The 23,435-nt window shown below is 41.8% G+C and overlaps 1 protein-coding gene across 3 annotated transcripts; it reads right to left on the bottom strand.

The window, feature by feature from the left end:
• Nucleotides 1–1,275: 1,275 nt before the first annotated feature.
• PCF11 (PCF11 cleavage and polyadenylation factor subunit) lies at nt 1,276–22,586 on the bottom strand. 3 transcript variants are annotated; one of them, XM_053385470.1, is made up of 16 exons: nt 21,947–22,586; nt 17,295–17,420; nt 15,420–15,608; nt 14,905–15,114; nt 12,388–13,445; nt 12,021–12,213; nt 11,483–11,933; nt 9,524–11,241; nt 8,368–8,491; nt 7,282–7,401; nt 6,249–6,363; nt 5,346–5,529; nt 4,185–4,340; nt 3,525–3,617; nt 2,820–2,855; nt 1,276–2,387 (listed from the first exon to the last, which is right to left on the bottom strand). In XM_053385470.1, exons 1-16 carry the CDS (start codon nt 22,190–22,192, stop codon nt 2,169–2,171), a joined length of 5,238 nt encoding a protein of 1,745 aa, XP_053241445.1. In that variant the 5' UTR covers nt 22,193–22,586; the 3' UTR covers nt 1,276–2,168. The 3 variants fall into 3 exon arrangements, with proteins under 3 accessions (XP_053241445.1, XP_053241446.1, XP_053241447.1); XM_053385471.1 differs by having other exon boundaries at nt 8,383–8,491; nt 21,947–22,585; XM_053385472.1 differs by lacking the exon at nt 14,905–15,114.
• Nucleotides 22,587–23,435: the final 849 nt, after the last annotated feature.

Below are 23,435 nucleotides of genomic sequence, written 5' to 3'. Positions count from 1 at the left end.
TTATTTTATTTTTATATACCACCCTGATGTTTTCACCGTATAGCAGCATGAAAACACTTTTATATGTAAATAAAAGAAAACCAGGAACCAATTTTGGCTTTTACTACTGAAGCTTCTGAGCAAGGCGTGTTCAGGAAACAGGATTCAGCTTTTACATTGAGAATTGTGGCTTGAGAAGAAAAACAAAAGCCTTTATCGTTCACCCTTGGCAAAGTGGGTCAGCAAGAATTTTTGGGGTTAGATAAGGCTTAATCTGATTTCAGTGGGTCCCTGTTGAGATTTCCTCCAATCCTTGTGCGATGTGTTTTATCTCGCTTCCAAATTTTCCCTCTGAAGGTTGACAGTCCAGCTGTGTATGGGGAGAGCATGCCTTTTTTAGCATGGTGGCTGCCCATTGCCATTTTTATATGCAGTGGTGCCAGAAATGTTTAAAGATCTAAACTGCTAGATTATTCCAGTACATCTCCTTAGTGAATTGAATTTAACCAGTCTAGAGCACTGCAAGATTTAGTGCACGGGTAGGCAACGTAAGGCCCGGGGGCCGGATGCGGCCCAATTGCCTTCTCAATCCGGCCCATGGACGGTCCAGGAATCAGCGTGTTTTTACATGAGTAAAATGTGCCCTTTTATTTAAAATGCATCTCTGGGGTATTTGTGGGGCATAGGAATTCATTCCCCCTCCCAAAAAAATAGTCCCGCCCACCACATGGTCTGAGGGACGGTGGACTGGCCCACAGCTGAAAAAGGTTGCTGACCCCTGATTTAGGGGCTATCTGAAACAGCTGCATTCAAAGGTGCTTTCACAAAGCACTGACTAGCTTTGCCCATTCCTGGGGGTTTAAAACGCTTAACTGACAACACAGAACTGAACTATTTGCATAAAGCAGTGGGAATTTAATTTCTTCAGTCACTGGGACAATTCAAAGCTAAGATCTTGCAAAGTAAAAAGCAAGTTATGTGGCTGAAACTGTACATCCCTCTTTCCTTCAGCAACAACGTACCAATCAAATTCTTCCCTGTGTCCCCTAGGCTACTTCCAAGTTTTTGTTTCATTAAAAAAAAGAGAGACAGGAGTTCCTGACTTCCAGGAGCTTTTACATCATGTTGTTGGCCTTGAGGCTTTGAAACTTGGAAGTGTTTCTATGTTCAAAACAGCGGAGGTTAAAATACATCCAGTGAATTTGGCACACACCTGTTCACATTCAGTGTGTCGTTATAGGCATGTTTACAATCTTTCCCAAAGCAACCCATGAAATAAAGAGATTCACACCGGTATATGCTTCATTCTAATTTATTACACGAAATAAATATTAACATCTCATGGCAATTCTTTACTATCTAGACCCAAGTTATAAACCAACAAAAAATGTTAACCATGTTGCAACCGAGCAATCGTACATTAATTTTTTTTTCCTCTGTAAAATCCATAGAAAATTGGTTTGGTTTGTACTGCGCACTTGTATATTTGATGACTTGAAAAAATTAGGAAAATCTGAATCTGTTTTTGCTCCCAAGCTGACCCTGGGTTTTGCTGTGAAATCTTGGCACGTGTCCGAAGTCAAGAACGTTATTTTGTTATGTATCCTTCCTAAGCTTTCATTTTAAACATATGGATGTGAATGCAGGTTAAGAAAAGCAATCCAATGTTTGCAGGAACATCCTCTGGAACAGCAGTTTTCTCCTTAACAAACTTTCTTCCAACACCAAGAAAAAAGAAAGAAGAAAACACATCTCCAATTTCCACTGAAAAGTCAATTTAATTAAGCACAAGGCTTACACTGAAGCCTAAGTTCGATTCCATCTAAAACACGTTCGAAACCGAAATACTTTTATTATTATTGGATGGTGTGCATAAACATTACACTCCATAGATAGCAAAAATATCTTTTATTTATAATTTACATTTCCACAAATGAAAAAATCATACAATTTTCCTTACATATACAGTCTATTCCTGTTAAATTTTGTATGCCTTCTACAGAACTTCCACACAATAGACACCTGACACTGTGCAGGCAATAAGAAATTCAAATACAAAAATGTATTTATTAACCAAATAAGCAGCTGGGGCCCTGCCCCAATTGAACACTTTATTCATATAAAAATTATTTGCCTTCTAGAGTCAGCTAGAACACAGCAGCTCTTCCCTGGAATAGAAAAAAATTAGTTTAAACTGACTCAACCTTTTCAGGCTCTGTTTTAATTTCGGCCAATGTGGGTGAGCTCCCCTCCATACAATCATCAGCAGGCGTATCCTCAGGCTCTTCTTTTACCTTGGGACTGTTACAGGAGTCCTGTACTTCTTGCTTAACAATATTCAACATAATATTTAGCGGGTTCTCTACAGGTGTCTTGCTAGGAGATGGCGTTGAATCAAATGACGAGGTCTGTAAGTAAAAATTAACACCATATATGTTAATTTGCACTACCAAAACATTTGCACTACCAAAACATTTCAATGGTAGCTTTTAAAACGTGATTTGAAGGTGGCAGGTGTAAAATGTTGCTTCCACAATAGGCTTGCTTTTTTGTGATGATACATCTAACTCAAGCAAGGCAAAGTTTTTAAAAAGCAACCTAAAGCCATCAAACCCAACTTCATTGTTATTGTTAAGTAATATTATTTTGAAGAGCTGGTTTATTATTTGCCACACTTTGGAAATAATGATGCCTGTCTGAATATCCTCCTCTTTACATGAATGAATGTGCTTTACAGCACATTTAAAACACAACATTCTATTTTTTTCAATCTATAGACTAACCTAACCAACACATTTAGCAGATCTGATACATAAACCTACAGAAAATAATGCACTTACATTTTGATAATCTTCGTAGCATGACGGATGGTATATCTGGAGAGAGAAGACAATCAATCTTAATATCTACATAATTTAAAAGGCATAGAAGAATACACTGCAAAGCAAATGCAACTTTCTTTTTCATACAATCATAAATTTCACTAAAGTCACTGTATACAATACTGTATAGTTCTTCTGCACAAACTCAAGTCTTCGGCCTCCATTTGCTAATACAGTGGTACCTCGAGTTATGAACAGTCCTGCTTACAAACGCTTTGGGTTATGAACTCCACAAAACCTGGAAGTAGGTGTTCCAGGTTGCGAACTTTGCCCCGGGATACGAATGCAATCTGCTTCTAGGCCGCGAGAGGCCTATGTAGGGAATGTTAAGTTAAGAAAGGACTTCCAGGTAACCTGAGGTACCACTATATTTTACTGTGTTTGGCACAGCATGTTTTAAAAGTGCAGTCATTTAACCATTTCTAGAGGGGCAGCTATGTTAGTTTGTTGCAGCAAAAGCAAGAGTGTGTCTTGGGCATATGAAGGACTAACAAATTTATTGTGGCATAAGCTTAGTGGACTAGTCCATTTAATCGTATGCGCAAAAGCTTACGCTTTAATAAATTCATTAAGTCACAAAACCAAAGATTATTTAGCCAAAACCTGGTAATCAAAGTCATTGTTTTTCCTCTGTGCTGCCACCAAATATATATTCAACATTACCTTCTCGTCTACTCGAATGGCATTTTTTAGGTGCCACTCCTCCTCTTCCTCATCCCAATATTGCTCAAATTGCTCCTGGCAGATTTCACAGCTCTGAAATGTAGGAAAGCCGTTAAAAGAGCAGTATTTACATAAACAGCGCACTTGTCTTTTTACTCTCAGTTCACCAGAGAAGTAATTTCATTTAGCTATGACAAGTAAAAGGTAGGTACAGTATAACTGCAACAATTCTGGGTCCTGCTATTATCAATATATTAAGACTGCGAAATTCTGCTCTTTAAATGTATGAAGTGGTATCAACCCATAGTGGCCATGCTTTTGAAATTACTGCTACAACCAAATTCCTTAAGAGGAATAAATAGGAGTGTTTTAAAAGGGATTCTCAAGAACAGGAGGGGGGGAGAGAGAGAGAGAATCAGGAAGTTTGGGTGAATTCACATTTAGCTTATAGAGCTTTGCTGTCAACTCATCCTTCTTACCATAAACCTGCATCTACAAAGAAAGATTTATTTCCGCAGTAGATTTTTTAAAATAAAATACACTTGCGCGCTTCATATCTTTATCTAGTGCAGAATGTTGGAAATATAGTTAGGAAGAAAAGTAAGAATTTCTACAGAGTCAAGCCAGTCTCAAGAAGCAAGTTTACTGAGGGCAGCTTACCTCATCTGCTCCAGCTGGGCCAGCAGGGACACTCTGAAACTCCTTCTCCTTAGCAGCTTCTTGTGTTTTCAACACAACTTCTTCATGCACTTTCTCAAAGAACTGGCTCTTTGCACGTTCCTCTAAATCAGCTATTTCTTCGAACTCTATCCAGTCCTAAAGAAAAAAAAATTGAGAAAGCCAATTTAAGATCCTACGAGTTCTATCTTTTACTCTGCTCACGCAACTTTCCGCAATACAGTTCTGCACAAATCTTTAATTATCCTCTCTGGTTCTGTTTCTTAGGATCAGGATCACAGCATATAGGGCACAGTCTTCCGAATCCTTACTCTTGTAAGAAAACAAAAAACCACTAATCCATCACCATTTAAAAAATCCTCAATCCGTTAGAGCTTCTTGAGCAATACGCTAAACTTGAAGGGCGTGCACCATTCACCTAGTAACACATCGGTGACAGGTTTTTCATAAATCTCACGTGCAGCACAGATATCAGAATCCACCCACTCATGTTTGTTTAAGCCAAAGTCTACCAGTAGTACAACACCTGCGCACAATTAATTCAGGCATGCAAGGGAAGAATATTTATCTCTGTATGACTATTTCCTTAGTCACAGGAATCTCAGATTTTCATTTTTTGTTTTGTTTTAATATTTAACCCCTGCAAGTGCAAAGAGGTTCCTGAAAACTCATCTGCAAACACGACATTTTAAGAAGCAGACACTGTGACATCTGACCACCAGAGGGCAAACTTGTGACGCTGCTCCCACACTAGCCGATATAGGGAGAAAAGTGTGTGAAGCCAAGCAGGAAGCTACAGAAGCAGAGCACAGGCAGCCAACTACTATAAAACAGGAAGTAGGTGCCCTCAAGGATCTAAGAGGGGAAGGTTTATAAAAAGGATCAAAACTACAATCTGCGAGGGATCTAGTGACTTTTCGAGGCAGAGGCACTGCCCAAATGGAACTCGGTGCCTCCAGAAAGCTGAGCTTTCAGAAGCAGAGAGGGAATTTAAGATGGCGTTTGAAGGCTCGTGCTGTTTTAAGTGCATATTATCTTGGTAGTTTGTTTTACTGTTATGCACCTGAATCCTTTGGAACAGGGCAGGCAATAAATTTAACATTAATTCTCTACCGAGGTGAAACAGACTGAGCCGCCACTTACCGTTAAGCTGTAGTACCATCTTCGGTGAGTGACTTTCCGGCTGACGTCCTTTTCCGTGCGGTTCTGACGATAGTGCCAATCCAAATGGTCTGCATATACATCTGTCTGTGAAGTTGTGAACCTCATTCCACAAGAGTAACACTGAATGCCAGTATAGAGCCGGTTTATAATGCTATCGTATCGCCTGAAAACAAGTCGGAAACTAGTTAGCAGCAGATTATGGCAATTAGTTTATGGAGAAAAAGTCATGTAAGCTTCAAATAATTCTGTTAAGCAAATACAAGACAAAACACGTTTCAAGTTGGAAGACTGCGAAAAAAATTGTAATTTAACAAGCACCAATCAGTAACTTGCACACCAAGGAACAGGCTCTAGAGCAGGAGGACTATAACTCTGCCGCCTAAGTTAAGAAAAAACTTGGGACACCTTTCCCATTCAAGAATTAAGAGGTCTTGTTCATTTAGCTGGAGCAGGGAGCTCATGAAAATAAGGCAGGTTATGCACGTCCATGAATGAGAAAATAAATGTGTCAGGAGGAAGCCAGCCAGCACTTTCAGTATGTGGAACTGCATTGGGAATCAAGACGCTGCCACACAACTTTAAAAAGGCCCACAATAAACCTTGAAACCTTTTTATCTAGATCAGAGACCTATAAATCCCAAGATACTATCAGTGGTTAATTCTGAATTCTTTAATATGCTTGACATACCAAAGTGATATTTAATACTTATCACACACATATAGCACTCTCACTGTCCTTAAAACAGCAATTACTTGACTTTCACAGTTAAATTCAAGTTAGATCAACAGTTTGATCTAAAACTGTTAAATGGCTTACTTAAGTCAACATGACATGCCTAGGTACATTATGTGTTACCCACCCACCCCAACAAATGTACTTACTGTTTTAGTTCTTCTATAACGAAGTTAGTTAGGTCTGGGACATCTTGATCCTCAGTCTGGTCTTGATCCTCCTCATCCTCCTCTGGAGCTGGTTGGGCAGAAACTTCACTGACTTCTAAACAAATGAGGTACGTTGTCAGTACTGGGCCAAAGCGTGTCCTTTCAAAACTGCATCATTGTCAAATTAAAGCAGGCAGGTCTAAAACACGACAGTACTCCTCTGTCCCTAGTGATTACTGTATTGTTAACAGGTGAGGGGGACGTGCAAAGTGCTCCACAGAAAACAGCAATCAGCTGACATCAGGTGCCAAGCAGGGAGGCCGGGATGAAATGGTCTGGCAGGCCGAACCAGACCCGCAGGTCAGAGGTTCCCCATCCCTGTATTATAGCAAGGTTCAGAGTCTCCACCCCCATCACTCAGCCCGGACACTGAGGTCCAGCTCCGAGGGCCTTCTGGCGGTTCCCACACTGCGAGAAGTGAAGCTACAGGGAATCAGGGAGAGCCTTCTCAGTAGTGGTGCCCACCCTGTGGAATGCCTTCCCATCAGATGTTAAAGAGATGAGTAATTATATAAAATTTAGGAAACATCTGAAGGCAGGAAAGCTTTTCAAGGTTTAATGTTTTACTATGTATTTATATATGCTGGAAGCTGCCCAGAGTGGCTGGCACAACCCAGTCAGATGTGCGGGGTACAAATAAATTATTATTTTTATTAGTAACACACGTGGCAAACTTCTTTCAATTCCTCCAACTTTGTATCTTGACTTTAAAAAGCAAAACACAAAAGCTATTCCCAATTATATGCCTTTAAAACAGGATACACTGGATCTATTTCTCAATCTAGCCAGTTCTGAGTAGCAAAGGAGGAGGTCAATACTGCTGATTTTGAACAGCAGCTGCTATTAAACCCATTAACTGTTGCAAGATGCTTACACAAAACATATGTAGTATCATACATACCAGCTTCTGTCATAACAGCCTTTAACATTTTAACTATTCCTCACAGAACAAAAAGGTAAAAGTTATACTTACGAGCTGAAGTTGAATCAGTCTGTAAAACTTTGAGAATCCCTGTAGAAAGTAGTTTTGAGAATAATTCATTTACATCAAGTTGTCCAAGATGATTATCAGGATAGGAAAGTGGAGCGTTCCCTAAAAATGGGACAAAAAATGACACTACTTTCAAATAGCTCTAAGACTTAAACAAGATCATATGGTTCACAGTCCAAAACATTTTACGTTCCCTTTCCTTATCTTCACTTTTCCTTTATTCTAAAGCTCATTTTCAATTTCAGTTGCTTCTATCCTGCTCACAGTTCTCTATACAGTGGTACCTCTACCCTGATTGTTAGGTCCAGTCATGGACAACTCTGGGATTGTGGTGCTCATCTCACTCTAGAGGCTGATGAGCTGGCGTTTGTCCGCAGACAGCTTCTGGGTCATGTGGCAGTGCATGGAAACGCTGTTTACCTTCCCGCCAGAGCAGTACCTATTTATCTACTTGCACTTTTGACGTGCTTTCAAACTGCTAGATGGGCAGGAGCTGGGACCGAGCAACGGGAGCTCACCCCATCACGGGGATTTGAACCGCCGACCTTCTGATCGGCAAGTCCTAGGCTCTGTGGTTTAGACCACAGCGCCACCTGCGTGAAATTATTGTTTTATAGCAACAATTAAAAGAGTTCTTTTCTTGCTAAATTATGCTGTTGGGAGTGCAGATGAGGATTTTTGCTTACATATCCATTATTTCAGGATATAGCTCATGAGATACAGTAGATAACATTCCCTAACCAAGTGGCAACTGTTCTGCACCTGGTTCCCCCTCAACTCCAACCATTATTTTGACATGGCTCTAGTTGAGTAACTTTGGGATTATAGTAAATAGGGAAGTAGCCCTGGCAAATCTGAGGTTTGTTCAGGATTGATGCAAAATCTCCTTTATTTGGCTCTCCAGATATTGGTGGACTACAGCATTCATTAGCCCCGGCAAGCATGGCCAATGGTCAGGAATGATGAGAGCTGTAGCTCAAGAACATCTGGAATGTCAAAGGTTCTCCACAGCTGCCTCGTTGGTAGCTGATAAACGTTTTAGTAAAAGGACAAAAAACAACAACTCACCCTTTAAATACTGACCTGGTTGATTTTGGACAAAGCTTCCAGGATTTTGTGCATGAGCTGCTAAGAGAGGCTGCCCTGGATTGTAAGGTACAGGTTGAGTAGATGCTACCGACATAACAGGAACCTGCCAAGAGGCAAATGCTGTTTTAGTCAGAATATTCAGCTATTTCACTGTTAAATTACAAATCAATGAATGGTGTTTGGTTTTGCATTCATTTACAACACAGCACGACTCTATTTTACAGAAGTAAAATATCAATGAAGTGAACAGTATAAAAATAAAATTTTAAGCATTAATACTAAAACCAGATTAAATCAACCCACTTTCTGGGACAAAGTGCTCCATCTATATTAATATTACATATTTCTTTCAAAACTGCTCATTTTATCTTTATTTGGTAAATTTTAGTACATCTACTTATTTTTAAAGTTTGATTTGATCTGTATTTTTAATTAAAACTTTGTACTACTTTATGTAAACCATTTAACAGCTTTTTCTATTAAGTGGTATATTCTATTATATACATATATTGTATATGTTATTATATACATATTGTTAAATATGTTAGCAAAATATTGGCTTTCGTTGTGCTTCCAAGAAGTACCTCAAATTCCAAGAGCTATACAAGCACGCTGGTGCTTAAGAGTGTTGGACTAGGGCATGGGAGACCATGATTCAAATTCCCAGTCTGCTATGAAGATCACTGGGCGACTTAAGTTAAGCTGAGCCTAAGTGTCAGGCAAGAGTTGCTTGTGAGGATAAGATGGCAAGGGGGATTATGTCACCCATAGCTCCTTAGAGGAAACCTAAGATATACATGTAATAATAACTAATTTGACTATCATTATTTGATTTCCCCCCTTACTTTCTCTCTCTCTCTCTCTCTCTCTCTCTCTCTCTCTCTCTCAATAACTTTGGCCAAAAACAACAATAACTCAACTCCCCCCCCGCAAACCCCCCCAACTTTTGAGTCCACATTTTCACCTTCTAAAATATGGCAACCCTAACTTAGCCCTACCTGCCATGAACAAATATCTATATCTACACACACATATACACGAGACACTCTCCTGTTACTGAGAATGCAGAAAAGAACAAGCATATGATTATATATGAACAAGTATATCATCAATTTAAGTCTAGAAAGCCCCTTACCTGCTGAGGCTGCTGAACATTTCCCGTCATACCACTGAAGTTTCCATACTGAAGATTCTTGTCATCATAGTAAGGTCCAGGTGCCCTGTTAATAGTGTTAGGAAAGTTCTGTGCTCCAGAACCAGGTGGCCCATTGAAGTTTGGTCCTTGCGGGTTATCAAATATTTGCTCAGTTCTCTGGAATTGCATTCCTTGTGATGGCGCATTATAGGGTGGCTGATTGGGAGGTTCATTGTAAGGGCCAGTTTGTCCATAAGGTGGTGTTTCAAGTCTTGAGGCAGGATGATTAGCTACATTTTCCATTCTTTGACCTTGATGACCAAGAGGAATATCAAATCGTGTTGCCTGCTGGTGTTTAGGATCTTCAAACCGTTGAGGTATTGGTGCATCAAATCTTGGGGGTATCTGCTGACCCGGAGGACCATCAAACCGAGGTTGTGTCTGCTGAGCAGGGCCCATTTCAAACCTTGGACCAGGTTGCACATGTAATCCATCCATTCTTTGCATAAGTGATGGCTGACCAGGTTGACCATCAAATCTTGAATGACAGCCATCAAACCTTGGCCCTGTTTGGTTAATAGGTCCTTCAAACCTAAGTCCACCTCCAGCCTGGCCTGAAGGCCCGTCAAACCTGGGACCAATCCCAGACTGACCATGAGGCCCCTCAAATCTGGGACCAACACCTGGTTGACCATGTGGCCCTAAAGGCTGCCCATGTGGCCCCATAGGCTGTCCATGAGGACCTTCAAATCTTGCTGGCTGCCCATGCGGACCCATAGGCTGTCCATGTGGACCTTCAAAGCGCAAATTGCCTCCTGGCTGGCCAAGAGGTCCCATCGGCTGCATATGAGGTCCTTCAAATCGCATGCCAGCCGCTGGCTGACCATGAGGCCCCATAGGTTGGCCATGGGGGCCTTCAAACCTCATTCCACCTCCTGGGGGACCATGAGGCCCCACAGGACGGTCATGAGGCCCTTCAAACCTTATCCCACTTGAAGGTTGGCCATGTGGACCTTCAAACCTCATTCCACCAGAAGGCTGGCCATCAAACCTCATAGTACCTGAAGGCTGATCGTGTGGCCCCTCGAACCTGATCCCAGATGACTGACCATGTGGTCCCTCAAACCTAATCCCAGCAGATGGCTGACCATGAGGTCCTTCAAACCTTATCCCACCTGAGGGCTGACCATGGTTCCCTTCAAATCTTATACCACTCATTGACTGGCCTGCGGGCCCCTCAAATCTCAATGCTCCCCCTGGCTGTCCCATAGGATTCTCAAACCGTATAGCAGTCCCTGCACCAACTTGCCCTGAGGGCCCTTCAAATCTCAAGGGACCACCACCCATCTGTGCTGGTCCATCGAACAGAGAACTTTTTCCTCCAGATTGTCCTGGGGGCCCTTCAAACTGAGATGCTGGCTGGCCTAGGGACCCCTCAAACCTTAAAGTAGTCTGTGGTTGTGGTCCTTCAATTCTAGAACTTGCATTAGCCAGCCCTTCAAAGTGAGTTCCTTGTCCATCTCCACTTGCCCTTGTTCCAGGATGTCTAGGGGAGCCCTCAAAATGAGATCTTTCCTCCATCAGTGAACTAAATCTTTGCTTCCCATCCGAAACCCCAAATCGTGATCCTGTATTCTCAGTAAATTGTTTCTCTGGTTCTTCGTATCTTGCTCTCTTATAATGTTCATTGAACGGAGACCTCCGCTCATCTCGAATACCTTTAAAACAAAACAAAACAGCACTGTTACTGCCTGAAGGCAGTAGTATAGTAAAGAAAGCGTAGTATACAAAGCAAATCTACAGCACTGTGAGAAGTATTTCCCCAAAATTATCAAACCTGAAAACTCCAGTATATTTTTGCTGCACTTCTACTGATAACCAAGAAAATATTTACAGTCTCTTGATTTTCCCTAACTATAATACAGATAATGGAGGTATTTTCCCCAAAGCTCCTTGTACCTTTGGAGGAGCTGGACTCATCGTGTCTTCTCCGGCTGTCATGAGGTGAATTTTCAGAATATGGTCTGTTACTACCAACAGGGGAATGCCGCCTTGATCTTTCACTGAACTGACTCCCCGATTTGCTTTTTGTTTGTTCGCAATCCATTCCAGAAAGAAATGTCTCATTCAAGTGTCTCTCGAGTAAAATATCTTCAGGATCCATCATGTTGAGTCTCGGAAACGAATGCTGAACTTGCGTTCTTTTTAGCTTAGCTTTATGTTCATGATATATTAAATCCGCATCAGACAACAGGGGCTTCTTTTTCGAAATTCCCTTTTCACCTGTGGGACTATCCCAAACATTGCACCTGTGTTTTCCTTCCTGATACTGGATAATTTGGCGAATCTGATGGCACAGAACAAGAAACTCATCTTGTGTTATTTCTCCAGATGACAGTTGTTCATTAGCCTGTGACAAGAGAAAACGTTAAAGAGTTAAATTTGGAAGGCTGTTAGGAAAGAATATGTGAATCTATAAAAAGTTAATACATGTTACCTTCTTAAGTAACTCTCTCTTGTTCGCCAAGTCCAGTTCTTTCGGAATCTGCAAATTCGCATCCACACTTAATCTATGTTGCTGCTTTGGTGTGCGAGGTGATGTAACTCCTTTACTACTGGTTGCCCAGGTGTCCCTGTGCCTCTGATGAGGTGATTTAGAAAGTCCTTGGTGTTCTTCAGTTGGCTGGGGGCTGAAATCCACAGAAGCAAGAATGTTAACTTGACACAATCTCCCAACATAGTGTGATAAAAACAACTATTTCACTTTTGCTTTAGCATCATACCAACACGGTTATTCTTTGGCAGTAACTTCAGATCTATACCTACGATGGCAAATTAAATTTGCCTCATAAATGCCAACTTACTTTTTATTTTCTTGCCAACCAGATTTCCACCTTTTATTTGACTTGGAACTTGACCAGTTCTCCACATTCTCCTTAGGTTCCGAGTTTGCTTTTGAAGAATGCAAGTTCATTCCTTCCTGCGGTCGGTCTTCATGAGTTTTCTTCGGCCTCCTTGAATCTCTCACTTCCTGCTTCCTTTTGTTAGAGCTCCTTTCTTCCCGTATTCCCTGCCCAAAGTCCTCTGCGTGGGATTGCTTTGGTCCCGACACACGAGACTTTGCAGTTTTAGGTCCAGGAGAGAGACTTCTGAGCCGTCTTTTGGGTGACCTCCTGTCTCTTCGTTTTGGAGAATGGGAAGATGGTGACCGAGATCTAGGGGAACGTGACCTTTTCCTGGTACCCGACCTTCCTAGCTTTCCAACCTGTTTCTCTGACTCTTCAGTATTGGGATCTTGCTTTTGGACAATGCCATTAATTATTTTGGTTCTACCACTGACTGGTCTATGCTCTTCTTTGTCTTTTCTCTCCATACATCTCCTCTTTTCTTTCAGATCATCATCTTTACCATCTGGCTTCTCTAGAAGATGTTTTTTCAATCTTGGATCTCTCTTGCTTATTTCAGATACCCTGGTGTTCTCACTTTCTTGGTTTCTAGTATCTTTAGCATGAAGCAGCTTGTTCTGCAAGGGAGATGGAGACTTCAATTTTGAATCAAATTGATCAAACTCTTTCTTTTGAGATTTCTCATTCTGTTTTTGTCTTTCTTGCTTTGATGTACTTTGTTTTTCAGCCTGTAGTGTTTTGCTGACCTTTGGATCAGCCTGATTGACTGGACTAACTGTAAAATCTTTCCTATGACTTTGATCTTTAGAATGGGAAGAATGTTGACTTGTTCTATTAAGACGAGGATCTCTGTTGGCCGTTTTGACATCATGGAGTGGAGAGAGACGGCTTTTTTCAGGTGGCAGACAAACTTGATGAGGAGCTTTAACTGGCATGTGAGATGGTTGTGGAACATGTGGCTTCACAGATGCTTGACTCAAGCTGGATCCACTTTGCTGACCACTAAGAGAAACCGCCTGAAACAAAAGGTAATAAAAAGAAGCAAGTATTTACAACACTAGCACTTAAAAAACCTTAAGTGTTTCTCTTACCTACTGTACAGCATAAAAATTCAAGGATAGGTTTGAAAGTATGGACTAATTCTTGAGTTCTAATTATATATAAGAATGCACCTACATATTAGAAAAGAGAACTTGCAATAAAAGGCATGTAAGTTACTAGCTCTTTGGATAAGCCTCTCTATTTTAGAATTTTCTTGGAATACTCATGATGTCTGTGAATGTGTCAAAGAATATACTAATCATTTCCTATCTCAGATTGTAAGGGAATTTTAGGTTCCTTCACTGAAGGTCAATAATTACAAGGTATGTCAATAAACGTTCATTGCCTTATAAGATGATGGAAAATTATGCAATATTTACAATATACGTATTTTTAAACCATTTTAGTTTTTTGATAAATTATACTTAAAGGGCATAAACGGTATTTCTGTAGCCGACATAAACATAGTGTAGAAACCTCTTGACATTAGAACATGCTCTGCAATCCTGTCTTCAAAACAGGGATGGCAGGGAACATGTGGCCCTCCAGATATTGAGACTACAACTCCTACCATTCCTGAGCATTGGCCATGCTGGCTTGAGGCTGATGAGACTTGGAGTCCAACAACATCTGGAGGGCTGCAGGTTTACACCGCAAGCAAACCATGAAAGATTAACACATCACAAAATATGACACCACACACAAATTGATTCCGGAAGAAAACCCTTTGTGGTTACTTGTGAGCTAGTCTATACGTGACACTTGCTACGGTAATAAATACCTGTGGGGTATCAAACCTCTCCCTTGGTCATGTATTTGATGTCAATGCCTTTTGCTTTCATGGAAGAAAACTCGCAATGTGATGGTGCCAATCTCAAGCCCTGGGTTCTACTAAACAACAGCCAGGGGTGTGGAATTTGCTATACACGGAAGTGCGATTCACGGACCAAGTGCAACATATAGGTTTTACCATGACACTAGAGGTAGTAAACATTGTGCCCTCAAGGTTGAATGGCTATCTGTCATGGATGCTTTAACTGAGATTCCTGAATTGCAGGGGGTTGGACTAGATGACCCTTGGGTACCTTCCAACCCTTATGATTCCATGAAGGTGTTGCTACACTACACTACTTGCCATTGGCTATGCTGGCTGGGACTGATGTGAATTTTGTGGAGGGCGCTAAACCATGTGTCCAAATTAATGATAACCTCAAAACATGGTAGAAAAACCTATTCCTATTTTTATTAACTTGTTGAGCGTATGAAAGAAAGGTTACAATCTGTATTGCGGCTTGCCCCACAGATCAATCAAATTTAATAGTCTTAACAAAGGCTCCACCAAATAAAGACAACTGAAATGGGCTAGTGACAAACACTGGTCATGTTTTGCTTTGCTTGCCGACATGCTACAGCAGTCATTTCTATCCTACTCACCAGCTGTGCTTTAGTCTGCTCTAGTTCCAGTTCTAATTTTTTCTGTTGAAGTTCTAACAACTGTTTTTGTTTTGCTAGTAGCTGTTGTCTTATTAGCTGCTCTTGAGTCAAATTCTTTTGTATTTCAGGAACAACTGGAGTAGAGGACACAGCAGAACAGGACACAGGAGGAGGACAGACTGCAGGGCTAGGTGCAGGTGGTTCCTCAGGCTACCAAGAAAATGGTAAAGAACACGATTCTTATTTGTGGGGCAAAGCAACCAGCAGTTAACTCAAAGCTAAAAATGTTCCATTGTTTTAAAATTCTTCATTTTTGTACATTTAAATTAGAATGCATAAGCAATGTCAGACTTTTAACACAAGTTTAATGCTTTCACCTCATTTATGTTTTGAAGTACAATCCCTACCATAACTACTAGTCCTTTCTTGTCACCTCAAAGCATGCGAAATTCAAAGGCCTGAACACAAACTCATATAAACATAGTTTAAAGCAGCATTTAGTTGTCGAAACTTACCGATTTATTTAAAAACTTAGGATTCACATGGATGCTAGAAGTATTCACATTAGGGGGTAGCGGTTTAATTGGCCAAGCAGGGTCTACTGAATTCACCCGGACATCAAGGGCATAGAGTTTCTTCAAAGGGAAAATTTCATCCCACGTGGAACGCAATTTAAATAAACTTTTCCTAGTATTTTCATCCACCTAAGAAGAACAGAACAATTCTATGGCTTGTTAAGTTAATAAAACATTTGTTATGCTTCTTTCTACAACTCAAGACCAGATACTGTGTTCTAAAGCTGTACTCCTGCTCATTTGTGTGTACTGAAGTGCCACTGAAATTAGTAGAAATCAGGTGCACACAGCTGAACGATGGACTCCACGTAATGGGATGGATTAAGAGATAAGCACACATAACAGAACTAGCAGCAGCCGATTTCCCTAAAATGCTATGGGTTAGGGAATCACGCTGAATGAGGTGGGCTTCACCATATTTCTTCAATCCCCTGTGCACAACCTATCCCATTCAGCAGGGTTCCTTGACCCTCATTGGAGTATTTTCTCGACGTAGAAGTCAGCTTCTGCCAGTACCGTGATGTACTTGCCCCCAGGTCCAACATTTTGTGATTTGCACAGTACCATATACATTTGAAAACAGTAAACCCTCCACATGTGTTATACACACAGCCATGGTATCTTTTTATTTTTACATTTTATATTATCTCAACTCAACCATCAAGGCCGTTCACAGAACAAGTTCAATATCATAATATGCAGATAATTTTCATTTCCCAATGTTTTCATACTGCATCTACTATTCCTGGTAAAGATATAAACCCAATACAGGCAATTCAGTGACTACTGCATTGATACTACAATCTTATGCACTTACTCCCAAGCAAATCCCGAAGCTGAGATATACTGAGCAAAAATGCCTAAGATTAGGCTGTTAAATAGCTCAATCTTGTCTCAAAATATATTAATTCTTCTCCAGCTAAAGCTCCATACTACCAGTCAGAAAGTATGTATGGCTTAAACAGGCTCACAAGGGTTTGTCTCAATTTTTATTAATATCATTAAGAGATTTAAGATTAAACAAAACTTGATAAAGGGAGGCAAGCACTAATCCAATTGTTTTGAGCAATTCCAACCCTTTATTAAACAGCACTGGGGAACGCTAATTAATTCAAGTGGCATATTCTTATTTCCTTTAATGATTTATGTAAAACTGTTCACATAAAAATTATAAATATGCATTCTGTATTTTTTTATTTTTAAAAATCACCCCAATCCTCTGGCCAACCCAGTTTGAGAAATCCCAGCCACAAGCAATTGCTCGGAAATTAAAGTGAAACAAAAAAAAACTGCAGAAGTGAAAAGCTTGGGAGTCAGATAATGAAAGGTGCTCATTATCAAAATATAAACTTTCAGAATTCTTGGCAGGCAGGTTCCATTTAAGTATCTAATGTTTGCATACACTACTATAAATGAATGAAAACATAACATATTGTATAATCAAAACGAGAAGTGTTCAGAGTGTATGCAAACACACACAAGGTCACTGATTTCTCTGCAAGGCTAAAATATCTTATGCATGAAAAGTTCAGCACTGTAATAAATGGCACAGCTAAAGATCAAACAGTTTTCTAATACAGGCCTTCTCACTCTGGATATGCTCTACACATTTCCAACTATGTACTGCTACACTTTTTTAAAACCTTGTTTTCTTAATATAACTGGAGTGTGAATAGTCTAAATATGAAAGGTCCTACTGCATTCTTTGCACTTAGTACCCAAGAAAACCCAAGACTGAGTGTCAAGTTATTTATTTATACAGCAAAGCAACAAGTTTGAAAACGATTATGAAAGCACATATATATGTATATATACCTTTTCAAACACATTAACAAATGTTGCAACTAGGTTTTTAGTAAACGCAGCAAGATATTCTCTCCCAACATTCTTGACAATGGAGTCCATAAGGTACATAACAGGAAGTTTCTCATTAGAAGGAGCCTGGAGTAATAAGAAGAAAACTTGAGACTTTTAGTTATAACAAAAACATGTTGATTTCTCTTTTAATTTAGAAGTTACCATTCCCCAACCCACCATATCTTTATTTTGGAACAATTATTATGTAAAAGGTTGTTTTCATAAGCTAACATGCTCAACACCGCCCCCCCCCAAAAAAAGAGTTTAGCTCTATTTGGTAGAGTGTTTTTCTTTAAGAGGAGGGGGTACTCAACCTCTGCAATGGCAGAAAGAACTGGCCCATGTTATGGTTAGGGGTATCCAAACCAACCATACTATACTCTATTTAAACACACACTAGCTTCTGCTGGGATTTCTAGAAGGAAGGACATGGAATAACTTAAAAGATTTGCAAGTCCCATAAAGAGGGGGGATTCCAAGCGCATGGACCAATGGTGAATACCGATGTCTGAGTGAGCCATATTTGGAATAGTTACTTTGCTGCAATCCAGAAAAAATGCTATGTCACCAAGTCTGACCAGTTGAAGCAATTCGACTCAGATGTTCTCAAAGCTATATTCAAACCATCCAACCCGAGCAAAAAAAAGAAGAGTATAAATCCATAATGAAGCTATGGTGTTGAACAGTCGGGATTATAACTGGAACCAAAGACTGGCACGGAAGGCAGTCTTCAAGTCTGGACACTCTTCAATGCCCAAGGAGCCAAGTTGGATTTTTTCGCCATACATAAGACGGGCCCCAAGTCCGTGCAGCGCAAACTGTGTGCCGTTGTGGCTGCATATCCAAAGAAAATAGAAGCCTTCTCAAGTTCTGTTCAAAATGAATGTTAATGTCTCGTCCATATCAGGAAATGGCAGCAAGCTTCCAGAAAGCATCAACGTGTATTTATAAAGACTTGTTGGGAAGGATAATTGCTTATTAACTGTCTTCCGTTTCAACAGGGGTAACTTAATTCCCATTTACCACCCAACAACTCTTAAGAAAAAAAGCTAGTATTTCTGTGCAGTTTAACATCTGGCAACTCACAGGGTCTGCAATAACTGTAAAAATTCCATTGTCCAAATGATATTGTCCTTGACTGTCCTTAAAACTAGTTTTTCCCCCACTAAATTGTGAAGAAATTTGCAGAAAACTCTGGCAACTTATTTTTTAAATTGTGAGAAAACCTGAACCACCCTTGATTTATCTGCACCCTTAAAATGTGTGGCTTTGAGTTTTTTATGCACAAAGATATGCAAACCATTTCATCTGAAATTTGCTTCAAGGGAGAATTATACCAGTAAGTCTTCAACCAGGTGGGGCCTCTACCAAATTGCATATAGTGACAAAATAATAATGGAGGGAAGTATGCCTTCATATGAAACACAAGACCACCAGACAAGGCATACAGGGAATGTAAGGATTAACTCCCCAACAGCTTGGAAATGAAAACTGGGCTATGTACATAGAGATCTGATTTTACGCGCTACAATAGGGCTTGGGAAAGCACATGGGACACCTGTATCCTTTTTTAAACCCCGTATGTGTTATCCTCAGACTTCCAAGGACAGCTGGCAAGGAAACACAGCTGACTTTAAAGTTCTTATTCCCAAAAGTTATGTTCTATTTTCCATCTTTAAATATGAACAGCAAAACTGCTGCATCTGTATAATATGTCATCATATGCTCACACGAGATGTGAAAACAACATGTGAAGCTATAGTGAAATAAGGCAGCAAGCCTGTAACAGGATCTGGTTTTAGGAATTAGGAAGCAACCCCCACCTTTTAACGAATGGAATGCCACTTTTGCGAACCATACTTCAGTTACCATACTTCCCCATTAGTCTCTAAAAGAAAGCGCAGTGGGATGTTGGAGGTCCACCCCTCAAGTAGAGACAAACCCAAGTTAGAGATTATCCAGCAGTTGCAGAAGGCAGGAAGGCAACACAAACCACTAAGAAACTGAAGGTAAATTAACCTCAAGCCTATCTGCAGTGAAACCATGCCCAGAGTTTGCAACAGAATGCTTGCTGCACTCCTTCAAACGTCATAAATGAGTGTTGATAATGTGTGGGTCTGTGTATTTTTGATGGACTTCACCAAAGGTTGAGCCTTCCTCATAACTCCATTGTACCCAGGCCGTAGAATAATTTAACACTTGGAAACAGATTCTGCACTACACCCGGTAAATAAAAAGACAAATACATATTTCATACATTTTATTTACATTTTAGGAATACCAGTCACACATTTCAAAGTCATTTATTTAAAAATATAATAAAAACCACTCTGGTTTACACTAAATAGAAACTGTCCCCAGACAACACTTTCCTTCAAAAGTGGTTTTCAGAGAACTCAAATCTCTTGTTTCATCCTGGCCACTAATGACAGCTAGGCAAATCTAATTAGAAGCACAGGTTGTAGATATCTTTAAATACACTTAAGGGGTATGTAACCACCCTCACCCCACTCTAAGATAACAGTACTGGAATTGATAGTGTGTTACGTAGTTCCAGTCATGAACAGAGAAACTGAAAACATTAAGAATAAGTATGGGAAAGTGTCTGGAGAATATGATGTAGATAACCAACCTACATTTTAAACAGCCTTCCCTATTAGACCTTTAAATTTTACTTTACTTTTAAATCATCTTAAACCCCTGATTAAATTAGCAATTAAAAAGCCCAGTAACCTAGAAGAAGCCAAGGGAGGTGGGAGGGAGAGGAAGATGAGCAATAATTGAGATTATTAACTGGAATAGGGATGTTACTCTATCGCTATTTAAAATAAGGTTTGAAAGCCCCCCCCCCCCCGGAAAAGGTGTTATAAAACCTAAACTACATGTAGCCAGCTGACTTCTATCAGAAAATGACTGGATTGGGAGTCTACTCTTTCTTTTTGTATCATATGCCTCACCGGCGCCATGTTGGGATTGTACAGGCAGCTGCGGTTCCTTCAGACAGGGTGGAACACTTGTTTCCCTGCCTTAATGAATGAGCTGCTCTAACAAGGAGTGGATCATACACACAGGCACATGCATCCTTCTAATTTGGTACACCTCTATTACTCAGAGCAATTCAGGAGCACCCCAACATCTTCTATTTCACAGAAAAAAATAAAGAAGGGGGCTTATGTGATATAAAGGAATCCTTGATTGTAACACCTTATATCTCCTTTAGCCTGATTACTGCTAAACGATTAAGAAAAATGACAAAATATTATGGTACAGCTAACTTGAACTAAGATTGAAACATGTTACTTGTGGAGGCACAAACTGCAGGGCAAAGCACTGCTATTGCTGCACAGTCACTGCCAGGCCGCCATGTTGTACGCCTCGTTTATGCATGCTTGTGAAACCCAACAAACATTTCCTGAATTGCTTGAGGTGGATAGGGAAGGGAATCAGGCCTTACATTCAAATTTGCTGTGCTCTTCCAGATTTCCTTGCACTCTCTGCTACTGCCAATAAACAGCTGGCACTCCCCCCCCCACACACACACCTGACTTCGCTACCAGACTGTTTCATTTCCCCATATTCCAAAGAAGGCTATTCCGTATGCTTCACTGTCTTTTCACATCCCTATGCCCCCATTTATCAATATTCCTCTTTACGTTCAGCTAATATTTCCTTCTGTTTCAATCCCGCTCCACCTAGATCTTTTCCTACCTCTCTAATGCTGCCTTCCTCAAAACCCATGCCCTATCTTTATTCCCAAAACTGGGAGGGATTCCCCTTGCCACAATTTCAAAATGCCTAGACTGTCCACTATCTGTTCCTAATCCCAAAGCCACCTTCTTGTTACCCCAAGCACTTCCCTGCAGCTCCCCCGATCCGACTAGATCAAGAGCTCTCCCCACCATAACCCAACCCCCAAGACCTACGGCTGACAAGTTCACCTGCTTTTAGCCTACACTAGCGTGGGTTTTCCCCTCTCCGACCCGACTTTCTAACATGCAGCTTTTTCTATTGGCTTTCTTATTTGTAAAAAATTTCGAGCCGATTTTTTATTTACTGCAGCCTCTTTTCGAAGGAGGTACTTGGACTAAGTAAACACCACGGGATCGTCATATGCTCTTAAAATGCGCGTGAGTAAATAAACTCACCCTCCCGCAAAAAAACAAAAAAAAAACAACCCTTCCTCTGACCTTTCCTTTTCTAAGGTATAATAAATAATACTATTAAGGTTGGCTGTACCCCCCAACCGCCAAAGACCGTTGCCTTCCTTCCCCTCCCGCAACATACCCAACCCCCCTTCCCCCACTGCTTTTCCTTCCTAGGCCTGATCCCTAGTATGCCTTCCCCTTCCCATTCTCGCCACTAACCCCAGGGGAAAAAAATCCCTGAACTCTTTCCTCTCATACACACGACACACACACACACACACGAGGTCTAGAAAAATAATATGGCGGTGTGTTTGTTTGCGGGGTGGGGGGGGGGGTTGGGTTTTTTGCTGAGATCTGGCCCTAGAGCTATGGCAGGAGCCTGGGTAGGTAGGTTAAGTAGCTAGGTAGGTAGAGGGGGTGGGGGGTAGGTAGAGAGAGCGTATTCGGCGTAGAGTGTATAAAAACCTTGGCGACTTGCGCCTCGATCAGCGAGACGATGTCCTTGGCGTGTTGCACGTTCTCCTCGGCCAGGATGGTCAGCATGTTGATGTGCGGCTTGCTGTTGAAGGTCAGGTCCTCGAGCGAAGACTGGTAGTCGCGGCAGGCGTCTTCCCCGCTGCTGCCGCCGCCGCCGCCGCCCACGGGCCCCTCCGAGGCCGCGCTGGAGCTGCTGCTGGAGCTGCTGCTACTGGAGCCGCCGCCGCCCGACATTATTCTCTCGTCCCCCACACGCCAGAGGCCGCGCGGGGGGAACGGACGGCCGAGCCCCTCCGGAGAAGAGAAAAAGGAAGGGGGGAACACAGGCCGACCCCCTCACTCTCTCTTTGCTTTTTCTCCCCCCCTCTCTCACACACTAAGCGCCTCTCTCCCGCCCCTACGGCTGTCGATGTCGCCGGTGCCCGCTGCTACTCCCTTGCCGGCCTCTTCTGGCTCATCCTCCGCGCCGCCGCGTCCTCGTCAAGCGGGAAGCTTCGCAGGCCGCCGCCGTTTTCCTCCGCCAAGCCGCTTTCCTCCGTCTATTTTTCTCTCAGCCCACCCGCTTCGCCTCACAAACGCACGCACAAAATGGCGGCGGCTCCCGCGGCTCGCGAACGCCTTCTTCCTCCGGCTCCAACCGTTGCGTCATGCGAAAAACTGCGCCGGAGGGGGGCGGGGGCGGGCAAAAGCGCCGGGGAAGCGCCTTTTGTTCGCTGGCCGAGCCGCCATTGGCCGCCGCTGCCTCCCGAGCCTGATCCTGATTGGAGCAGAAGGGACTCTCCCTTCTGATTGGGCCCCGCCTCCCTCGGCTCGCCGCTTGATTGAGCGGCGTCCAGGCGAGACGCGATTGGCCCGGCTCTCCACGCGCGCCGCGGATTCGCTGAGGGCCCGGCGGTCCCGCCTCTCTATCTCTTTTGACGTCTGGTTGGGCCTTCCGAATACAGCCCCCGCCTCCTCGTAGTAGTGTGACGTTGGAAATGGTTTGTTCTTCTCCGTCTGCATGTCGACGGGTTCGCTCACCCCTCCCGCTCGGCGTCCCTTAAACTTGTTTGGTCAAAGGCCGCGCAGGAGACCTCGTTTCCTATTGGTCCGTTCGGTTGCTCAACTGTTGCTATGGGAATGAAGGCCTTTTGGGGCCTACCTAAAAGTCACAAGGCTACATTCCGCACTACTGTATAGAAAACACCACACTAGGGACCGTTACTGGCATTTGCTGAGGTTTTGTCAATGCTGCTTAATATTTTGGATGCCTTTTGCTGATAGCCAATGTAAATTCATTACACATACAAATGTAAAACCAGTGAATTAAAGTAATTTCAAATAGGCCCAAGTAGGCTTTCCATAAAGTCCAAATTATTTCACGGAATATTGATTTCTGAATTAGATGAATGCTGCCATCTTACTGTTGACATTCATGCGTCCTGGTAATGTGATAACTCCCTTGGATACACAAATACATTTCATTTTCCCCTAAGGA

Source organism: Podarcis raffonei, chromosome 4 (assembly GCF_027172205.1).
Source record: "Podarcis raffonei isolate rPodRaf1 chromosome 4, rPodRaf1.pri, whole genome shotgun sequence".
NCBI lineage: Eukaryota > Metazoa > Chordata > Lepidosauria > Squamata > Lacertidae > Podarcis > Podarcis raffonei.
Note: the sequence above shows the minus strand (reverse complement) of the source record. Positions and strands in the feature narration are given on the sequence as shown.

Excerpts from the sequence above, each read along its gene's own strand:
- PCF11 (XM_053385470.1), bottom strand. The coding sequence starts at position 22,192 with ATGTCGGGCGGCGGCGGCTCCAGTAGCAGCAGCTCCAGCAGCAGCTCC. Across the intron at positions 11,242-11,482 it reads TGAGTCCAGCTCCTCCAAAG|GTATTCGAGATGAGCGGAGG; the intron begins GTACAAGGAGCT and ends TTTGTTTTAAAG. Across the intron at positions 3,618-4,184 it reads GCCCAGCTGGAGCAGATGAG|AGCTGTGAAATCTGCCAGGA; the intron begins GTAAGCTGCCCT and ends CCTACATTTCAG.